General features: G+C 35.8%; 1 protein-coding gene across 1 annotated transcript; it reads right to left on the bottom strand.

The window, feature by feature from the left end:
- Positions 1–4430: 4430 nt before the first annotated feature.
- LOC116163523 (guanine nucleotide-binding protein G(q) subunit alpha-like) lies at positions 4431–20564 on the bottom strand (the record flags this gene model as incomplete). Its single annotated transcript, XM_031477500.1, is given in 3 exon segments — positions 4431–4585; positions 4644–4828; positions 19951–20564. Coding segments are annotated over 3 exon segments (464 nt in total), but the record flags the coding sequence as incomplete, so codon positions are not given.
- Between the last annotated feature and the right edge of the window lie 2462 nt (positions 20565–23026).

Raw genomic sequence — 23026 nt, 5'->3', positions numbered from 1 at the left:
TCCCGCACCACTAACGCCTGGGTTATTACTAGATATCGAGTTAGAGTTTGATTCCCTCTGAGGCTCTGCTGTATATAGAGAACTGCAATGAAATTTTCGCCATGAATTGATTTATTGGAAAGCGGGATCGAAAGATCACCTTTGAAACTCGATCAGGGTAAACGCATGTTTTGAGATCCATAAAATACCTCCAAACCCTACCCACACCTAACCCTTAAAAAACCCTTAAAGGGTTGAAAATGCCTATTGTTGTTTTTTGGGAATATGTATCTTTAAATCAAAGCTAGTTAGGGAAAAATATGAAGATAGAAAAATTAAAGCATATATAGGTATATATTTTCCTATAAAACCTACCTATATATTTTCCTGTACCAGTGGCGGAGTTATGATATTAATTTTGGTTATTTTTAAAAAGACTTTAATTATTTAATTTCTGATTGAAATTTTTAAAAAATTTTTAGTTCTTTAAGTCACTATGCCAAACAAAATTTATATATGTTACGGCCAGGAAATTGATAACCAAATAGTCACGGATATTTAAAAATTTCAACATAAATTAGGACCTCTAAAAATGTTATTTTTGCCATGCACGCCATTTCTGAATGCGGCGCCACATCTGGGCTTTTCAACATAGGAAATATTATTTTGTTTATACTGTAGACCAGGAAGAAATATAACAAATGCCAGATTAAGGACCTTGACGTTCTCAACCAGCAATATGTAGTACAGCAAAATTTAAAATAAGGATTCTAATTTAGCATAGCTTTCACCGACTGTAAAGGCAGCTCAGTACCAATTACGAGACCAATTACCATGCGTTTAGGACTTTTTAACAAGATTTTCTTTGAAAAGATTAATTATTATTAAAAAGCTCCTAGCGAGTTCAGAATTTTGGACTTTCTGTCCGTCCGCCCGTCCATATGTGGGCAAGATAACTCCCGAACGGTTTCGAATTTTTCAATTCTGTTTTCATTATTTTGTTTATCATCACCCAAGGAAAAGATGTTTATAGTGATCCAGGAGCTCGTTTGCTATATTTGTTACAAGTTTATTCTTATTTGACTATATCGCTTCAATTCATCTGTATAGGTAGTTTCATTATACTTTCTTTACAAAGGCCTCACAGCTGGAAAGTAATGCTGACCCGGATGATTTTTATTTTTAGGTTCAAATATGGTTGAATAATAACTTACCAGTCCAGGAGTGGACCAAGACATGGACCCCGAAGGGATTCTAAAGCAAATTTTTTGCAACTGTTCGTCAGGCGTTTGCAAAAAAGCATGCTTGTGGCGAAAAATTCGTGTAAATTGTACCCTAGCTTGTAGAATTGTAGACAGTTAAAGATTCTGACGAATTAATAATTTAATATACAGAAATATCTAATCAGGTAACTAATTAAAAACTTATGCTATGCTAAGTATTCATTTGCCTAAACGGGACTTATTTTAGTTTAACTACCTCAAAATAAGTTACCCTACCGCACTGCATAGATACCTACTGACTACAATATATTATCGTTTTAATGTACATATTTAAAAATGGATGACTTAAAAAAATTAGTACTTACGCCACTGTTATGATTTTTTATTTCATGAAAATAGGCACGAGATGAATGTTTTTACCTAAATATTTTTGAGAAATTTCTCTAGAAAAATAAAATAAATACCTATATACGCTTTCATTCGTCTATCTTCACATTCTTTTGCAAATAGCGTTGTTTTCAAGATATTGACAAAAGACTAAAAAAAAGTCCGATTTTCATCCCTTTCAAGGACTGTTTGGAGGTGACAGACACGGCTGTTCACTTATGGGGTTTGGTGGGATTTTAAGGACTCCAAAATCAACTTATTTACCAAATTTCAGCTTGTCACTAATTTGTTCACGGTTAGACTGGGTCGACCCTGACGCTTTATAGTGTAATCGGGGTTGGAAACTAATGGAAAGTTTCCACAATTTTTAACATAAAAAGAGAGATGTATGACAGATTCCCACATCAAATTTAAAAACAATTAATTTCTCTACAAAATGATATTTACCTCGAGCTAAAGTGCAACTATCAGTGTTCGAAGCATTGTGTGTGAATTTTCAATCGTTTTTAATAAATTTACAATATTAGCGGTCATTTTTGGAGATCCATTTTTTGGTATATTAATCAGCAGAATATCTACTCAGTTATTTTTTGATTGACAGAAATAAACCAACGATAAATTTCGAATAATTTCAATGCTACTTTGTTTTGAGGTACAACAATTTTATCGTTGGACGGAATTGCCTCACATTTGTGTCCCATGTAATAATTGCCTAGGACGCAAATGAAGCGAGCGAAAGGTTTCCGACACATAATCACAGTTAAAAGATAAGAATATTTCCTTGCATTTTTAGCACCTCCCATGAATGCATTTGTCTCACAAGTTTCTCTGTCTATAGAAAAGTTCGGTAATTTGCCGTAATGTGACGCTAAGATACAGAGTTAAATATTGGCAAAACAGTGCTTCCGTTCTCCCCATAAAATTACAAAAACTGACTGTTTTTTTAATGATCTTTTTCAATATACTAATAAATAAAGAGCTAATGTATGCCTCTCTAATAGTAAAATTTTCATTTTTTGCTTTTTTAAGAAGAAATTGATCATTAAAAATCACTAAAATGTCGCAACTTTAACGCCGTATATTTTGTTTTTTTCGCTTGTTTTTAAAAAAATGGCATTAGAGAAGCACGGCGGCATTCTTGATGAATCGATATCAATCAACACATCAGTAAAATACCTTTGTCATACCTTAAATTTATAGGGACAACGTAAAGATGTTTATGCAGTTAATATACGGAGTCCTGATGCCTCTTAATACGTAATAGCAGACCATACTCTTATTAGGCCATGATGACGCCCATAAGAAATAAGAAAGTAGTCTGTATCTTCTTCACGGAGCATGTTATAGAAATTCTGATAACAGGTTCAGATTCTCCGAAAAAAGTGCCCATACAAGGGATAATGAAAACGAAAGTTGATATTATCAGTTCTGTTATTTTTTCAATTTTTTAGTAAAAAAAAAAAGTGGAAACTTTGCCCCCATTTAAAGTACACTGTAGGTATCTCTTACCGTTCCCGAGATCGCAATGGTGAATCACGAATTTCAACCACCCTATACATAAAATTAAGATTGAAAAATTACATAACAACTTACAACATATCTACCATTACCACAATAACAATTTGGTATTTGTTATTACATCAAATACTTCTCCTCCACCTACTTTTCATGCAATTCTTTTTTAACCGAGTGTTAAATCAATAGTTAGCAGGTTTCCTAATTAAGCATATTTATTAAGGAACATGCCATTTCGCTGTCTTCTATTTCTATGGTGGAAAGTAATTTGACCTAAAATGACAATACAGCACACAAATTACAAACAAAAATAACACCACAACAGTCAATAAGCTTTTCTGTTTACAATTTAACATCAAAAGGTATAGAAATTGGAATTGAATAATACAGATTTTGTTTTTGCAATGGTTGGCCACTAAGGGACAGTTGCGCAAAAGTTAAAGAAATATAAGAAAAATAGAATTAGGAATTAGTTAAGATTGTAGGCACAAGATGGTTACAGCTGTTTCAAAAAATGTGGCATCGTTTATCTACAAATAAGTTATGGAAATGTCGTAACGTGTTGACAGATTTTGTATCTATAAGAAAAGGTGGCAAAAAAGTAATATTTTATTCATTTCGTACCTATCACAATAAACATTAATTACTTAGTGTTAAAAGAATGTTTGACAATTCACATCAATTATTCAAGAAGTACAGTAGTAAAATTATCTAAATGTTTAACTCCTTTTGTGGCATTATTTGGTTTTCATACAAACTCTAGTTGCAATAGGAGATGGCATAAAAAATGTGTTTTAAACTCATACAAATTACAATGTATTTTCAATTAGAACTACAGTTTTTCAGTTGAATATGATAAAACAAACTATATCACAATATGTATAGGTATTTGCTGTGGAGATTTTATAAAAATCTTAGGTGTGAAACCTCGTGTGAAACACATCCTATTCTGGGACAACGAACATCAATTATTACATGTAACTGGAGGGATTTAGCATGAATTCATGAGTGGATAAGGTAATACTATATATAACTTTTGCGCAATCAATCCTTGCAGTTTCTGTCAGTTATTATGTACTTAGTTACTGTTATTTTCATACACAAGAGAAATACCAAATTGCAAGATTAAAATAGTACCTACATTCAATCATCAATGATTTTAAAATTTTTGCCCTTTCCAGCACCCAAAACCACTATCTATAAGGTAAAGTCCTGTAGTTATTTGTGAATACCTTTTTTTTTATTGGGAGATGGAAAGTGTATCACAGTATTTTTTCAAATCATCGTAATGATGATAACCTTGTAAAAAATGTGAACAACACTTACTATTTGGCAGAATCTGTCAACTGATATTCACGGCGTCGATCGTAACATTCTTGTATGCCTCCATCGCTCCACAAATCCTTGATGGCATCAACATAGGGGTTTTCAAATGTGGTAACAGTTTCGTAGTCAATCCCACGAATCAAATCGGCTTTTTCCTATAGAAAAGGTACCAAAGTAAGTTACAAAGTAATGAATAAACGTAAAGATACATACACTGCTAGAAGATTCTATGTATTGAATTTTCAACAAATCCATAGCGCGAATCATACTTTGCATGGCCATAAAAATATTTTGGAACACAAGCTTAATAAATCCTCTTTTATCTTCATCTGAATAACCGGCCCCATGAATAATTCGCATCTGTTTGATAAATGTTGATTTTCCCGATTCTCCTGTGCCTGTAATAAATAAGTCGAATTACAAAGATTGCTTATTAAATAAATAATTTCAAATAGCCAGTTGATGATCAAAAACGGTGAAGGTGAATCAATTATGCTAAGCCTGTTTTAATATTCAATTTTGTACCCGCAAAATCATAAGGAAATGATTACGGAATGTAAAACATCGGCCTAATAAATGACAATGAAATAAAAATCAAATATTCTTTTATCTCATGAATAAAACAAGTGCACATGTGACAAAGATCATAATGAATTGGTCAGTATTTTGTATAACATATCATGTGCGCTATCATTAAAAAGATTGAAACCATCAAACAACGCCAAAATTTGTTACAGCAGCTTAATCAACAAGAGAGAGCAAAATAGAAAAAGCATATAACTTAGTTCCTGTGCTTCAAGGCAATTTTGTTTTACTTTTTCACCAACGAAATTGGTGTTGAATAAAATCAAGAGTTTGCTAACATTTCGCCACCATTTCGAACATACTTTCCGAGATATTTTCAGAAGTTGTTTCTCACTTCATGACAAGATCTATATTCTATCAAAGTAGCTAAGATCTTGTTTCACATGGACGGACAAACTCTCTAGAAGTAAATCAATTTCTTTACAAAAGAATTGGTGGTCAACAACTAATACTTTAGCATGTTGGTAAGCATTTGGCGACAGAAATGCTCAACATTTCTAATAAATATACCAACTTGTAGGGGGAACGGGTAATTTTGTGGTGACGATAAAATTCTTGTTCATTATTTAATGATATGATCTAGAATATTTGATATTGTTGGGATACAAAACAAATGCGCATTATGTTTGTATACTGTGTCTGTGTCAGGTACAGGTTGTCTCATTTGTGACATTTTTCTAGGGTCATTGTAGGCAATATATGCGCCATGTGCACCTTTTGGGTTCACTTAAAATTGACAACAATTGAGATTTGTGAATATTCGCTTGTTTAAGAGAAATGGGGGAAAACGAGGGGAAAATAAAGAAATTGTGAATTTCAGAATAACCTATATTTTCTTAGTTAGAAGAGATACAGAAAAATGTGTATCACAAAAGTTTCCTTACATTGATTGAATAATCTGCAAGTATAAGTACGAGATCAGGTTGATCAAAAAGATAAGATATGTATTCTCTTTTCAAAACTATAACACACCAGGAATGATATTGAAAAGATTCCATTGATTCAAAAAATTCAAAAAGATTCAAAAATATTAAAAACAGTTTAAGAAAAATTAAAAAAAAAGATTCAAATGAAAAAAATATACAGGTATACCTCTAAGTATACATTCTTTAATTTTGCTGAAATAATTTTTTAATCTTTTTAAGTGAATAATGATTTTTTAAATTTTTAGTCTTATAAGTATTTTTCGAGGTATTTTTAAAGTGAATTTAATAGGCTCTTTTTAGATAATAATAATAATAATAATATTTATTCATGTGCTGTGATGCCACTTACAATCGTCAATATACATCTGTATAAATACAAGTAATATATTATTCTAAATAGCGTAAGTCATAATTAAAGAACTCATCGTACGAATAAAAAACTTTACCAATAAGGAAAATTTTTATCTTTATAAATTATATATATGATAGTGACTTTACATTAAGGGGAATGAAATTATACATGTTTTTAATAACAATATCGGTACTGTTCTGAGTTTTAACTAGAAGACAAAAGGACGTGATCTTTATTACGAGTATCATACTGATGAATATCACAGTGTTTAATAAAGCGAACTTCATTACGTTTTGCATTACATAAACAATTATAAATAAATAAACAAGCCAGTGTTAAAATTTTATGTTGTATAAAAACATGTCGACAGTCTTCTCTGTACCCAAGCCGAGAAATAATTCTTACTGCTTTTCGTTGTATTTTAAATAACGGTTTCCAACAGGGGTAGTAACCCCAGGCAATAATGGAATAAGCTAAATGACTTTGTACTAGAGCAAAATACGCGGTTCGCAAAATTGGTGGGGGTAACATTGCTTGATAATCTGCGCAATACAAACAGATTGATGCATATCTTTGCGCTAATATAGTCAGCATCGAGGTCAGCATGCACATTAAAATTCAATTTGGGGTCGATAAGTACATAAGTATCCCAATATCGACTTAAATTGTTAATATGTTGTTGTTATTTGCGACTTTTTCAACTAATTACATGCAAAATTACTCGCAAAATTAGATGGCCAATTTTCATATGAGTATAACTTTTGTTTGATAAGTGATTTTCTGTTCGACAAATTTGTTCCTTCACTCATCAAGTATTATGTCCACAACAAATTTTGTAGAATTCTATTTTAGTCCGGGAAAATTTGTAGTGGATTTTTTTTCGAATTCTCGAAAACTTAATTTCAGGTTCATCATTTTCATGTCCAAAAAGCCCCACATAACAAATTTCGTCCTTTTTTGATCGCCCGTTAGAAGAATAGAACTTCTACCTAGGTTGATGGGTAGGCCCTTCCTGATTTTCTAAAAATAAGGAATCCAAAGAATTTGAAAAGTCAAGAAAAAACATTCCAACTGTAGTTCTTGATTGGACCACACAAATGGGCAGAAATTTTATGAAGTTTGATCAGTGTATGTCCGCACCCACTTCTGCGGTTTTGAACTAAGTACATACATAGGAGTAGTGTCAGAGTCCTGGTTTTTTTTCAATAGGTAGCCTATCTTGAAGGTGTGCCAGAGGTCGATCAAATTTCGTTGGGGGGGGGGGGTTGTATTGCATAATATCACGAAATGTTGTTTTTTGAGAGTAAACCGTGCATCATAACTGCGGGACTGATTTTATCCTTCATGGTGCCCTAATAAAAGATCTCAACGAAAGAAATTAATTTCTACCACCCATAGTCCTCCTTTTCCTTATACATATCTCAAGAGCAGATTGTCGGAGGAGAGTTCTCATTATCACAATATGTTAAATAAATCGTCTGGGCGAGACGTATGTATTCGTGAAGTCGATGCAAATATCTTGAAAACGAAATGTCGGAAGGCGGCACTCATAAAGAGCAAGTAGAAGGTATGCACCAGGCACATCTTTTTATCTGCACAAGAGTTTTGCACGATTTATATGTTTCATTCTATCGCCGAAATAACCCGAGTCACCTTAAGAATATTCCAATATATGAGTTCGCCTCGCTAAAGGGTAAATCTAATGTACACGCAACGCAGTTTTCAGCGCATTTTTGCACATTTATTTGTAAAAAGGTAGCTTTTAATCTTATTGTGACCGGCTGGCTGGCTGGCAGCAAATGCGGGCCCGTAGAAGAAAGCTTGTAGAAAGACGATTGTTTTCAAATTGGTGTCGTCGGAAAGATCCCGCACAACTCCTGCGTGACGGAATTTTGTTGTTTTTCTAGGGGGGTAGTTAGCCACCTTTTGCAAAGAGCGTGTAACGACTTTGGACGTCCAAAAGTTTCTTAATAGCTCGAATCGCGGTCTCTCTTTCTTGTGTGATATGAGAAGTACCCCAAAACTTGAGTACTATTTTATGAAGGATTTTTTAGCGAGATCCACCTAAATGTGAATTGCAGACGAATGGGACGTTCCAAGTGGGTACCGACAAAGGGAATGTGATTGCCCCCGACGAGTTATTACTGGTGGTGGAGACAAGACTTCAAACGCGAATTGCGGATGAACATGACCAGAGTTGGACTGGGTCACTGGGTCAACTGGGTCACTAAATTAAACTGGGTCACTGGGTCGCTGGGTCACGTCATACTCTTTTCAGTTAGACCCAGTGACCCAGTTGACCCAGTGACCCAGTTTGACTCAGTGACCCAGTTTGACCCAGTGACCCAGTTTGACCCAGCGATTCTGTGATGTTTGCTTTAATACTGCCGTAAAAAACTTTCCATGTACCGAATTGTATTAGAATAATGTTATTTCTTTGCTTCAGGGCTTACCAGTTTGCTTACAGGTGTTCATTCACATTTAATTTTTTTCTACTAGTTAGCTTAATCCAAATAAATCTTTTCTCTAAATACTTTCATTGACTACTTGACTACAAACTATAAACAAATGCATTTGATTTTTTTAGGTATTAGTTTTCTTGAATGAAATTGGGCTACGTGCTTGTTGCCGAATATTATTGAGGAAGCTTTTTTTAAAATTAAAAGTTACTTGAAATTGTTTTGGATGATACCTAACAATAATTTAATTACTGGGCCACCGGGTCAGGACGGGTCACTGAGTAAAGCTGGGTCAAGCTGGGTCACCGGGTCAAGCTGGGTCACCGGGTCAAACTGGGTCAAGCTGGGTCACCGGATCAAGCTGGGTCACTGGGTCAAACTGGGTCACCGGGTCAAGCTGGGTCACTGGGTCAAACTGGGTCACCGGGTCAAGCTGGGTCACCGGGTCAAACTGGGTCACCGGGTCAACTGGGTCACCGGGTCACCGGGTCAGTAAACTAACTGGGTCACCGGGTCACTCTATGCTTGACCCAGTCCAACTCTGAACATGACGTCGGAAGCGGGTAACGACAAATGGAATGCCCCCGACAAGATGTTATTGATGGTGGAGTCAAAACTGGATAATAGAATGCTGGTCTGCCACACAAAAATGCGTTAATGTCCCTTTGATCCCACACGACGACTTTGGATAACTTTTTTAGTATAACGCGTTTCTAGAAGTTCATTGAATATTACAGTGAGATATTCGATTGCGACTTTTCGTTTTTGTGATCCAATCCAGTTTTTGGTTTAGCACTATATCGCCGTATTGATCATGAAAGAACCAATTGGACAAATGACTGAAACTATTGGCGACAATTATTTAAATAAAAACAGCAATTAGATAGCGACAGAGAAAGAAAAAATGGCAATATAAGATTAACTAATCGTTCGGGGAGCTTGTTAATTTAAACAATACAGGAAATAAATATTTTCTTAATGATCCAGATAACAATATGTGTGTTTCGTTAGAAACTAATAACCTCACAAACCTTATAAGTACTTATTTAGTTAAAAATCAGTTCCAATTTGTATTACTTACATTTTTTTATCGAACTAGAGTAGAAACAATATATCTAATTTCCGTTTCCAGTTCCGGTTCAAATTCTATGTGATAATTACACGATAATTTATTTTTACCTATGTATTAATTATTGTTATCGAAACAGTTTTCCTTTGGAAATTTTACATACAATAAACCTTATGCACTTATGTACATCGGGCAAGTTGAATTTCACAATATTTTTGAATTATGTTATCGACTGGATTATGGATTAATCACAATAACAGCAGAATTTTAGTCGGATGTTACTTATACAGTTTGCTAGCAGGTAGTATCAATAACTTCAGCCGAGCTTCAGTAGATAAGTTACTTTTTACAGGTAAAATGATTGGAGCACGTACTTAATTATAATTACACATAGTGTAATATATACGTGAAAAATTACGTTTATTCAATACGAATCTTACAAAAATATCTTGAAATACTTCAAACACGGAAAATTTTTAATCCACTAAAAACTCCCATCGTAATCGTTTAATTCCGAGTTTAATTCAAGGTTTTATTCTTATAATTTCAGACGTGCTTCATAATCTAATTTTATCTTGTAAATAGTGTTTTAAGTCTACTTTAAACATTAGCACGGAATTTCAAAATTTCAATACACATTTCGTCGAGTTGATTAAATTTTGCTATTTTTTGGGATCGCCCAATGTTCTGAAGAACTGAAATTGCGTAGGTAATTTAATTCCATTTTTTGATATAGGTAGAATACTGTTTTTAAATGAAAATAAAATAAATTAAAATTGGTTACAATACACCTTTTTGCAGGTGCTGTATCTATAAATGTTTTCACAATTGCAAATTATTGCACAAGTAGACCAGATAATTGTTTTTAATTTTTAATTTTGTTTTGTACAAATCGTTGATTATTCATTGTTAAGCAGAATTCCTTGGAAACAATGGACTGTTAATTATAATCTACAAATCAAAAACAAAGCGAACAACAATGGTGCGCAGCACACTTATCATTTTTAATATTTAAAAATCGCACCCGCCATTCTCTTCTTTAAGTAAAAAAAGTAGAGATATATAGGTAAGCCCATTTTCGTTCCATGTAAATTGTAATAAAGGTACAACATTGATGTTGCTTTGGTACAAGGGGGTAACTACCCTGGAATAGTTTTGTAAACACTAAAGGAATATTACGCAAGTGCAATAAATAAAAATAAAATAAAAATTGGAACACCACACCTTTTTGCAGGCGCTGTATTTATAATTTTATTGTTTTCACGAGATAAACAGATAAATGCTTTTAATTTCTGATTTTGATTTCCCCAAATCATTAATTATTCATTTCTTGAAAACAAAGAACGGTTGATTGTAACTTACAACAGATCAAAAGCAAAGTGAACAACAATGGCGTGTGGTACCCATGGCACACCATTCCCCTTGTTTCTCGCCTTCTCGAGTACAAGCAAACATTAACTTTATATTGCCACTTTCGTTCGATAAAGGAGCAAAATGCGTAGCCATAGTGATCTCAACTGTACTTTAGATGAGTTTTTTAAACAAATAAATTGATTAGGAGAAAATTGATAGAGCAACTAGTGTTTCTTCCATTTGTAATTGATTTTTGGTTGGCACTTGTCCTTTTGTGTGTTAGTTAAGTGTATGGAGAAGTCAAACGTCGAGTCCAACGTGATGCCGCTTTCGTACAAGGAGGTAAATACCCTGGAAATATCTTGTAAACATTAAATGTAACGCAAATGCAACAAAAATGTGGAAATGCTAGCAAATGTCAGTGAACAAATACCTATTTAGAGCAACTCGATCACCGACGTCCACATATTCAAAACCATTGTAAATTTTAGTTTATTTGAGATACTGAACTGCATAAACATTATTATGAATGCGATGTTTAAGTGCATATAAGTTTTTACATTTTAAATTATAATATAATTATTATAAGATAGAGTATTACTTGCGTAACAAGAAATTCAATTCAAACTAAATAACATTACCTATATTCAGAGGCGGATCCAGACTTCGATTTGGGGGGGGGGGGGCATGGGGGGTTTTTTGGGACTGGGGGGGGGGGGGGGGGCACATCAGAATATTAAAAAGAAAAACATTAGGAAATAGGAATTGAAAAATCTTCCTTAAGTTGTCGCCGCCCTTTAGGCTTTAAGTCGGCCGCCTGCGTGGATTACACGCATCGCCCCACAAAATATTTGTTATCGGCTGTTTAATTATACATAATTTTAATAAAAATCAGAAATTTCGAGAATAAATAAATCAAACAATAGTTTTTAATCGATAATCATCTTAGAGTCTTATGGCCGTTTGCACCAACAAATTTAAGCAGAGCTTAGTTAGCTTAAGCATCACTTAAAATCCATGGCAGGATTATTGGAGACAATCGTTGCCATGGATTTTAAGCTATACTTAAGCTAAGTTCAACTTAAATTTGTTGGTGCAAACGGTCATTAGATTTTTAGATGGGCAATATTTTCCATTAATTTCTTATAATTTAATTCCACAATAAAGAAAGGTTAATGTTTAAGAGGGGGTCATGATCCCCATGACCCCCCCCCCCCCTTGGATCCGCCACTGCCTATATTAGCGTTTGGCAGTGTCCACGGACGGACAGACGGAGACCATAGACTCCCTTTAATAACGCTTCCATCGCTTAATAAACGTTTTTAGCGCATTTATATTCGTCATGGTAGACTGTCTGGCTGGCTGGCTAGCTGTCCGGCTGAGATCTGAGCAATTACAGTAGCTAGAGTGAGAACTAGAAACTTTAAATTTTCACTAAAAGCTTTCTACCTCGCTTTCTACTATGTGTAGATGTGCAGGCTCTAAAAGGCAAACTAAGTTTTATTAAAAGTTTTCTCTGAGCTCTCTATTTTGAGTTAGGTTACTCGTGTGATCGATAATTTTAAACTTTGCTAATAAAATACCTAGCGAAAGTCCGAACTCGATACATGACCTAAGGAACGAAATATGTTGATTTCTATTACATTGAGCCCGCAGTTTTTCCTGTGCCCGATTCACTCGAAGTCCTATAACTTTTGTTACTGTTAAACCAGCTTCCTAAAAATCAATAGTGCCCGTCCTTAATGTCCCAAGTACCCGTACACCAACTTCAACACAATCGGCCACTTTTAAAAAGAGTTAAAGCGCACACGGGCGGACGGACGACAATACAAAACTATAAAAGATCTGAGGATCCTTAATTAACATTTACCAATGCGTTAAAAATGAAATAAGTGTCAGATATGTGGAAATGTCCAACAATTTTGAGGGTAGCCACTACTTCGCTTTGTTACCTCAATTATGTTTATAGTGCACAATATTACATTTTAAAAAACCTTAAAAAATTCCAAAAAATTAAGTACCATTATGCATCTTAAATTTTTTTAATCACTTTTGTGAACATCATCCCTAATGTATTATATTTTTGAAAAGAGAATTTAATATGCTATCTTTTTAGATTAAAGTAAACGGGGTGTTCCACTAAAAAAAATGAGGTTTGCTGACCTCCGTCTACTCTCGCGTCTACTCATTTCGAAAACTGTAATTATTCCTCGGATTATTCAACAATCATTATAAAGAAACTTTTGTAATAAACATTTTTATATCGCTTTTAACTAAGAAACAGCGCCATTCTAGAATTGATAATTTCTTCATTTTTCTCTATCTTTTAGACGAGCGAATATTTTCAAATTTTGATTTTACTATTTTAAGTTTAGCCCAAAAAGAGCATTAACGATTACAGAAATTTTCAGGGTCGTTTCTAGATGAGGACGACGAATTTAGAAATGAACTAACCACGTGAGTACTCAATATGTATTTCCCAAAAATTTAGTTGTCGGTTTAATTCAATGTAATGTGGAGAAAGTGGCTCTAAAGATGGAACTAGTTTTATCCTTCATGGTACTCTAATGAAAGGTCTCAACGAAAGGAATTAATTTCTACCAACCATAGCCCTCCTCCTCGACCTCTTATTGTGATCGGCATCGGGTATATTCCCTTATACCTCAAGAACGGATTGTCGGAAGAGGGTACTCACAAAGGGCGAATGCGAGGGGTAAACCGCTGGTAATAATTTGTACACTTACTTCAGCTTACATCCCGTACTTCCGGAATTCGCCGTACTTCAGAGTAATTCACCGTACTTCAAAGTAAGTCACCGTACTTCAATGTAATTCACACGTAATTCAGCGTACTTCAAGTTGTTTTCGTGCAATTTAACCTACTTATAACTATGTTAGTACATTTTAATTGTTCCAAATTTGGTATATTCTCGTAAACAGACATATACTATGTTTTTACGCAGCATACGTCTATATACTCGTTATTATACGAGTACTTGATTCCCTCGTTTTTTTCCAAATCAAGTACGAATGTTACTTTGTTACATGATTTTATATATTCGCTTTTACAAAATCCCATTATGTTTTAACCGTTGAGTGATAAATAGTAAGAGGCGCAACTATATGTAAAATTGCGAGTCAGGTTCCAGCTCGCATACAAATTTCAGTAAATTAATTTGACTTGCACCCATGTTGTGGGAGGGTGGTAAACGTGTGATTCTTATGCTTAAACATCACGCATAAGAATCACACGTTTACCACCCTCCCTCAACATGGGTGCAAGTCATATTCATTTGTTGAAATTTGTATGCGAGCTGGAACCTGGAACGCAATTTTACATATAATTGCGCCTCTTACTATTTATCACTCAACGGTTATCAAAGTTCTCGTGTGAGATCGAAGGGACTTCAGCGCATTTTTGTGTGGCAGATCAGTATTCTATTAGCCACTTTCGACTCAACCAACAATAACAGATCTTGTCGAAGGCTACTACATTCACTAACCGTTTCCCATTTTCCGCGTGCACCCGCAATTCGCTTTTAAAGTTAAAATCGTGTCGGGGGCTACCACATTCCCTTTGACGGTAGCCACTTCCGACGTCCCGTTCACCCACCCGCAATTCGCTTCTATTGGCGACACGAGAAAGAGAGACAGCGATTCGAGATTTACGAAACGTTAAACCGCGTGAGTTCGCAACGGAAGATAAAAGGCGCCCGAAGTCGACTACTTCTCGAAGACGCGCGCGCGCCTCGCAAAAGGTCGTTAATTTCGCCCCTAGGACAAAAAACAAAATTCCGCCACGCAGGAGTTGTGCGCGTTTACAACATCTTTCCGACGACACCAATTTGAAAAGAATCGGACCAAATCTGTAGTAGAAGATAGGAAAAAACTGAAAAACTACGCTCGAGGATGACGCCCAGATGTCGCCAACCCCACATCATGTAGCCATGTCCCTAAGGTTGACAAATTTCACGGCCTTGTAGATACACGTACACCCGTTGCCTTTCTACAAGAGTTCTTCTACGCGGCCACATTTGCAGCCAGCCAGCCAGCCAAAGTGAGATTAAAAGCTACTTTTTAGCGCATTTTTGCAAATTTATTTGTAAAAAGTAGCTTTTAATCTCACTTTGGCTGGCTGGCTGGCTGGCTGGCTGGCTGGCAGCAAATGTGGGCGCGTAGAAGAACTCTTGTAGAAAGGCAACGGGTGTATCTACAGGGCCGTGAAATTTGTCAACCTTAGGGACATGGCTACATGATGTGGGGTTGGCGACATCTGGGCGTCATCCTCGAGCGTAGTATACTAACGTGAAGTTTTTCAGTTTTTTCCTATCTTCTACTACAGTTTTGGTCCGATTCTTTTGAAATTGGTGTCGTCGGAAAGATGTTGTAAACGCGCACAACTCCTGCGTGGCGGAATTTTGTTTTTTTGTCATAGGGGCGAAATTAACGACCTTTTGCGAGGCGGCGCGCGCGTCTTCGAGAAGTAGTCAGGCGCCTTTTACCTTCCGTTGCGAACTCACGCGGTTTAAAATTTCGTGAATCTCGAATCGCTGTCTCTCTTTCTCGTGTCGCCAATAGAAGTGAATTGCGAGTGAACGGGACGTCGGAAGTGGGTACCGTAAAAGAGAATGTGGTAGTCCGCGACACGATCTCACTGATGGTGGAGTCAAATCTTCAAACGCGAATTGCGGGTGAACGGGACGTCGGAAGGGGGTACCGTCAAAGGAAATGTGGTAGCCCGCGACACGATCTCACTGATGGTGGAGTCAAATCTTCAATCGCGAATTGCGGGTGAACGGGACGTCGGAAGGGGGTACCGTCAAAGGAAATGTCGTAGCCCCCGACACGATCTTCCTGATGGTGGAGTCAAATCTTCAAACGCGAATTGCGGGTGAACGGGACGTCGGAAATGGGTACCGTAAAAGGGAATGTGGTAGCCCGCGACACGATCTCACTGATGGTGGAGTCAAATCTTCAATCGCGAATTGCGGATGAACGGGACGTCGGAAGGGGGTACCGTCAAAGGAAATGTGGTAGCCCCCGACACGATCTTCCTGATGGTGGAGTCAAATCTTTAAAAGCGAATTGCGGGTGCACGCGGAAAGTGGGAAGCGGTTAGTGAATGTAGTAGCCTTCGACAAGATCTGTTATTGAAGGTTGAGTCGAAAGTGGCTAATAGAATACTGATCTGCCACACAAAAATGCGCTGAAGTCCCTTCGATCTCAAACGAGGACTTTGATAATTTTTACAAATAAATTTGCACCGAGATCAGCACATTGTCGCCCACGTTGTTGATAATGGTCGGCTGTCTCGGTCGACACAAAATTATTTCTTATAAAAACAACACTATTCAAAAAGGTCTCTTAGTGACACGTAATCTAAATGACAAGTCTTAAATTTGCCAAATAAGGGATTATGCTAAAAGCCGAAATGAAGCAACGGGCAAGTTGCAAAATCGTAAAGTCTTATTCTAACAAAGTGGTCTTTAAAATAGAACTGCGAAAAGATAATCCTATATGTTCTTAACTTAAAACTTAACGGTGCTACTCTCGATCAAAGATCATTGTAGTATGATGCAATTTTTTACATTGGAGTTAAAAAAATGATCAACGTAATTGTATTAAAAAAATATATGTTTTAGGTTCCTTTATTTCACCTTGCACTAGACAAAGATCGATTTTCGTAAAACATTTTTATTTATTGCATTAAATTGGAATCGAAATGTATTTCAGCGTACTTCTGTGAAATTCGCCGTACTTCAAAGTAATTCATTGTACTTCAGTGGAATTCAACGTACTTCAGCGTACTTCCACGTAATTCATCGTACTTCATTGTACTTCAGCGTACTTCAAATTGCTTGTACACCTACTTCAAGCAGCGGTTTACCCCTCGTAACTAATAGTATGAACCGAGGTATGAACAGATGCAGTATTTTTTTCTCTTCTAAAATAATTTGGGGAGCTAGTAATTGACTATAAAGAAATTACCATTGAAATCCCTATGTTGCGTCGCGCTAGGCACCACCCAGTATATCTTCAAGCTACACCGTCGTGCGATCAGGATCGTCGCCAATGGTAGATATTGGGATGACTGCCGAAATACCTTCAAGACATTAAACATCGCAACATTACCGTGTGTATATTTTAGCAGGCTTATGCCATACCAAGTCGAACGAGCATACCTTTTATAACGCAACATGATGTTCATAGTTATGATATAAGACAGAAATAGTATTTTACATCATTAGCCAGGTAAGTGAGTTTTTACTGGCGATAGGAGAAGTTGACTGGCGAGCCGTTAGGCGATTGGGACGTTTGGAAGAAATATAACCATTCGGCATTTAAATAAAATTTGATACATAGCCACTTGGAATAACACCAAATGTAGCGCCATTTTCCAAATTTGGTTTTGCGCATGCGCAGTGCCAACTTTCTTATTTATGGAGGGATTTAAATGAAATTTAATATTAGCCACGTGGAATAAAAGAAAATTTAACACCAGTTTCAAAATCTGGTTTTCTTTTTTATTTTTAGAGGGATTTAAATGAAATTTCATACATAGCAACTTGGAATAAAAGCAAATGTAGCACCATTTTCCAAATTTGGTTTTGAGCATGCGCAGTGCCAACTTTCTTATTTATGGAAGCATTCAAATGAAATTTGATAAATAGCCACTTGGAATAAAAGCAAATGTAGCGCCATTTTCCAAATTTGGTTTTGTGTAGCATGTGCAGTGCCAACTTTCTTATTTATGGAAGCAATTTCGTAGGGGTGTTTAAAAAAATGCGCTTCACTTGCACAAGGGTTGTGCACAATTTGTACTTGTTTAATTAACCTAAGTACTCTATCTAAAGAATTTGTTTCAACAAATACCTACTCGGCACAAAATAAGTAAGTACCTACTTGCTGGATAATTAAAACCGAGACTAAAACCAAATAACCACGTAAGTAAGGGAGACAGTTATCGTAATGTATACGATCATAACAATTCTACAAAAATTGGGCGTTATTTAAGTATGATTGAGTACCAATGTGGTATAAATAAATTGCTTATTTCCTTGATCTAGATGTGTATTGATTTATTAGCTGTACTAAATGACACCTGCCATTGTTATGCTAAAAGAATTATAGGACTGTCTCCAACCCTGGTCTTTTCTGAGACAGCATATGTATTTGGCAACGCTACCTTCCATAACACCAATACTGAACTCCCAGTGTGAATCGGACTATAAGTACCTACAGTTTTAACGTTTTCTGGATTCATTCACTGAGAGCGAGTAGCACCATGTGCTTTCTTTTTATGTAATAGACTATAGTACATGGAGATCTAAAGACAAAAGCATATACATTTGCGCCGAAGTTTGCACTGCATTCTTCTGAGTAGAGATGTTTAGGAGAAATTCGAGGAGAAATTTTAGTTGGAGATACTACTAACGACATTAAATTAAAAGCGCAATTAAACATTTCGTTTCCAAGTGCGCTTAGACAGTTATGGTATAAGTAGGTAATATTCCACCATCGACCTCACGGTAAAATTTGTTTTAACGTGCTGAAGGTAGCGCGTAAGAAATACGCTTTAGTCATTCGCACGAGTGCGACGCCCTTACCACGTGTTTTACGCCCCTGATTCGGCTTGAGTAAAGATGTTCTTCCCCTTCAAAATAAGCGTTCGTCTTTATCTGATGCTTCACAGATCACAGACGTATTTTACTTTCACTTTGAAGAATGTGACATATAACACCGTCGGATAAAGATATTCTCTTTTTGCGTTCGGTAGCTTGCTCTGAGACCCGGGTCAAAAAAATCTTTGAAATTGCTCGATTCTAATCGTTTAAATTTTAATCAATAAATGACAATCGTTATTTATGGATCAGTTTCGATGGAAAAAAAGTATGTACAAACTCATTGCCTCCAAGTAAATTGTATGCATTTTTCATAACAAATCATTACTTATTTATGCGAGAATTTCTGAGAATGTTTCCCTGATTAAATTGAGACCTAATTGTTTTATGTTAGAACATCGCCGAAAAGTACCAGAAAGTTGCCAGAAAGGCAAACATCGGAATTTTAATGTTTCCGTGGCGTGATGTATTAAAACTATTTACGGGGGTCTGTGTTTGTTTCTGAAAGAGGGAATAAGTGGTCATGAACAATTTCAACGTAGGTAGGTATAATTTTCGATTGTAAAACAGCTTCTTGGTCAATATCTCGTGAGACATACAGTGTAAATTAGTGCCGCGCTTCGTGTCCACCCTGTAGATTATGTGAACATGACCGTCGTGATACGAATTTATGAAATTACTTTTTGCATATAAAAATAAGTGCAAGGTATAAAATTTGTGTAGATAAATAAACATAGACTCTTACATAATTTAAAATTATATATCAGAATGATATAATCTTGAATACATTTACCAAATGATGGGAAATTTTAATACACAAATTGGTTATCCTATCGATAACGATAATTAAAATCTTCTCGAGGTACGAAATAGCCTGCGCTCGATTGATATGTTTCAAATTTGATTAACAAAATTATGGAGTGTAAACGGAAATTTCCCATTTTCGAGAGGAAAGTGGACGTAGACATCCTGTTTGCGTTTAAATACTGCCCTAAATATAGTCAGATTTCTCTTCAAGGCCGTACACACATGATAGACAAGGATATACTTAACAAATGAGCTCCCCCATCACATGGGGTGAAATATAAATAATAAAACATCGCCGATGGATGGTGTGTTTGTATAATAAACGCATTAAGGGGTGTCGATACTTACCCAGCAACAACAATTTGAGTTCTCGACGTGCATCTCTTTTATCACGCCGTAATTGCTTCTCTATTTCTTGGTTAATACGCTTTTGCTCCCTAACCTCGTCCGACTGACAGCACGCCATGGTCATGCTCGGCACAAAAATCGAGGCTCGACCTCGTTACCATCCACAATTAATTAACACTGAATGCACTTATAGATAATTTATAGTTCTTTGAAGAACGTCCATCGCGGTTTGCTGGGTGTGGTACTCAATTTCAAACCACTAATTTGTTCTTATATTCCCTATGTATTAAGTTTAATCTAATTACTATAACAAGGTTATCGAAGCCATATTACTTAATTAAAGGAATAACAAGATTTAAGTTAGAAAAATAAATACACTGTATATGGTCACACGGCCGTTGTAGGTATAATATAGGTTAACAAGGCGCCGATTTATTCGTCGAGCGCCGCGGAGCAACCGTACCCAAACCAGCAAGTAATTTATTTCGTTTCTAATCTACAACACAACGTCACAATCCTGCAACACCTTCCGAAACAAAAACTAACTTTTTATTGCACGGCAACCGCCTACCACTAATATGGAGTCGCCTTTGTGCTTCCACACTGCGCATAACAGGAAACGCACATCCAAACACCGATTTAAGTTTGCCATTTAAAAATACCTACGTGGAGGGGAAAGTTTATAAATAATTTTTACATTTTCCATTAAAGATTGCATACTTTTTCTCCGTGCGATTATAAATTTAAATTTTTCCATTGGATCGTTTGATGGGGAATGCTTCCACAGTCAGATCTGCAAAAATTTCATAACAATAACCTATGCGAAGCTGTCGATAGCGCGACTCGACAGTATAATTCTAAACAAAATAATGGACAGAGGAAGTAGAACAAATTTTTCTTTTAGTTATTCACAAACCCGCTGTGACTACCAACATGGAGAGGGCGCAACAAGATTATGAAATAGAATCAATCTTGGGGACTAAAAAACAATTTCATACTATCAATTGATGTTTTGGTTATATTATCATATTCGTCCAAAACCTGCTTCATAGGGTACCTAGTTATAGGCAACACATATTACATTTATGGCGCGTGTGTCGAAAAAAACAGTTTTTTTAGTGATTAAGTTACCGGACTTTTTTTGTGAAAAAGTCGATTGGAAAATGTTACCTTTTTTCACGATTTCTTACGAAATAAAAAAAATTGTTTATTTATTGTTTATTTATTGTTTGCGTTTTGTCCGCCCGCCCGTCTGTCGATCCGCCCCGCCCCGGACCCACTTCTGCGGTTTTCAACTACTTTTAGGGGAATGGTCTTATGAGTCCTGGAATTTTTCGCAATACGTAGCCTATATCTTGAAGGTGTGCCAGACCGTCAACAAATTTTGTCGTCTCAAAAGGAACGACTGTTTTTATCAACTACCACCCTTCTCTCTGCCTCCTTATCAAAAGAGGAGGGGAGGGGGGCTAGTTTTATCTTTCATATGGTACTCTAATGAAAGGTCTCAACGAGAGGAATTAATTTCTACCAACCATAGTCCTCCTCCTCGGCCCCTTATCGTGATCGGATTTTCGCCCTGCAAAGAGAATCCCAGAGATGGGAATACTGTAACCAAAATATTTAATACTATTACAACATCTAAAACTGTGGTTGATCTCGAATCTCAGGCTTGCATTTCCCCCACGAGTTCCAGGGGTGGGACTCTGTTAACAAAAACTCTTGGGTTTAGCACTGCTGTGCGCGATATGAGTATCAGTTCAATAGTATCTACATATTTTGTTGTTAAAGTTAAATTTTGCTTTGCAAGACCATGCAAATTTTCCAATAGGGTTTTGTTGCACGTTGATGGTTGTACCTACTCCAATCAATTATTTGTTTTGCAATTTGTTTTTAACCTGTTTTTACAATCATATGTTTTGTGTTGAGCTGTTGATAACATTTTCATTATTGCTCATTCGAGATTATTGACTGTTAAAATAACTGATCAAAATGAAAACCTTATATAAAATCATTGACTAATTGGGGGGGTATTAGTCAATGATAAAATATAAAGTAAGAATTATACTATTACGCCATTATAGCGTTTCATTTTGCGTTCCTTCCCTACTACGCTTTAGGTCATACGCGTTGTTTGCAACTAACGTAAGGCCATAGATGTTCGCGATCACGTGCCACTTTTCGATTTCAAATTTAAGCGGGAACCAGTTACCTTTAGGAGGGAGTAAGCATTCCTGTGGCCATTTACAAACGTTGCCAGGTTGATTTTATGTCCATGTTACTGTAATGTAAGCGTAGAACCTGGGGGTTAAATACACACTACTTATACACATTTAAAATTGATTTATTTTGTACTTTTCAAAACAGCTCCTCAGGGAATAAGTTATGGTGGAGTGGAGGATCTTAAAACACAAAAACTTGAAGACCGTCTGGTACATCTTCGGATAAAAAGCAAACCATACAGGCTGTTTCACGCAAAATGTTACCTAACAGTTTTCAGATTTTGAAAATTTGCATACGGACACAGTTTTTAATGATCTATCAAAAGAAAACATGATCATGATCGTTTCACTTCCGGTTTTACCGGATGTGAATAGCCACTTTCTTATTTTAAATAAGCCACACTGTATTTTTTTCCATTTTCGAAAACTACGTCGTTTGATAACACATTTCATAATCTTTCATAATCAACAATACTGACTTGATGCTACACACGACTAATTTAAATTTTGATCGCCTTTTTCAGGGTGTTTTAATACTAATAGTCGATTTTAATAACTTCCAACTAGTTTTTTTCGGTTTTAACGGGTTGCAATATAAATAAATAAATTACTATAAAATATAAATTACCTACTATTAATTATAGGAAAAAAATATTTAATACACCAAAATAAAGTACATTCTTGTTTTGCGCAAATATATATGTTTTGGGTTTAGATAGTTAAAACTTCTTTTTAACTTGCGCGTTCGTTTCACAACTGTCCACTGTCAATAATCGTTTGTATTGCTTTTTTCACACTCTCTCTAACCTCTATCCCTCTTACTGGTTTTGGTTCATTTTCGGTAAATATATTTTATA

This window comes from Photinus pyralis, unplaced genomic scaffold (genome assembly GCF_008802855.1).
Source record: "Photinus pyralis isolate 1611_PpyrPB1 unplaced genomic scaffold, Ppyr1.3 Ppyr1.4_LG2, whole genome shotgun sequence".
NCBI lineage: Eukaryota > Metazoa > Arthropoda > Insecta > Coleoptera > Lampyridae > Photinus > Photinus pyralis.
Note: the sequence above shows the minus strand (reverse complement) of the source record. Positions and strands in the feature narration are given on the sequence as shown.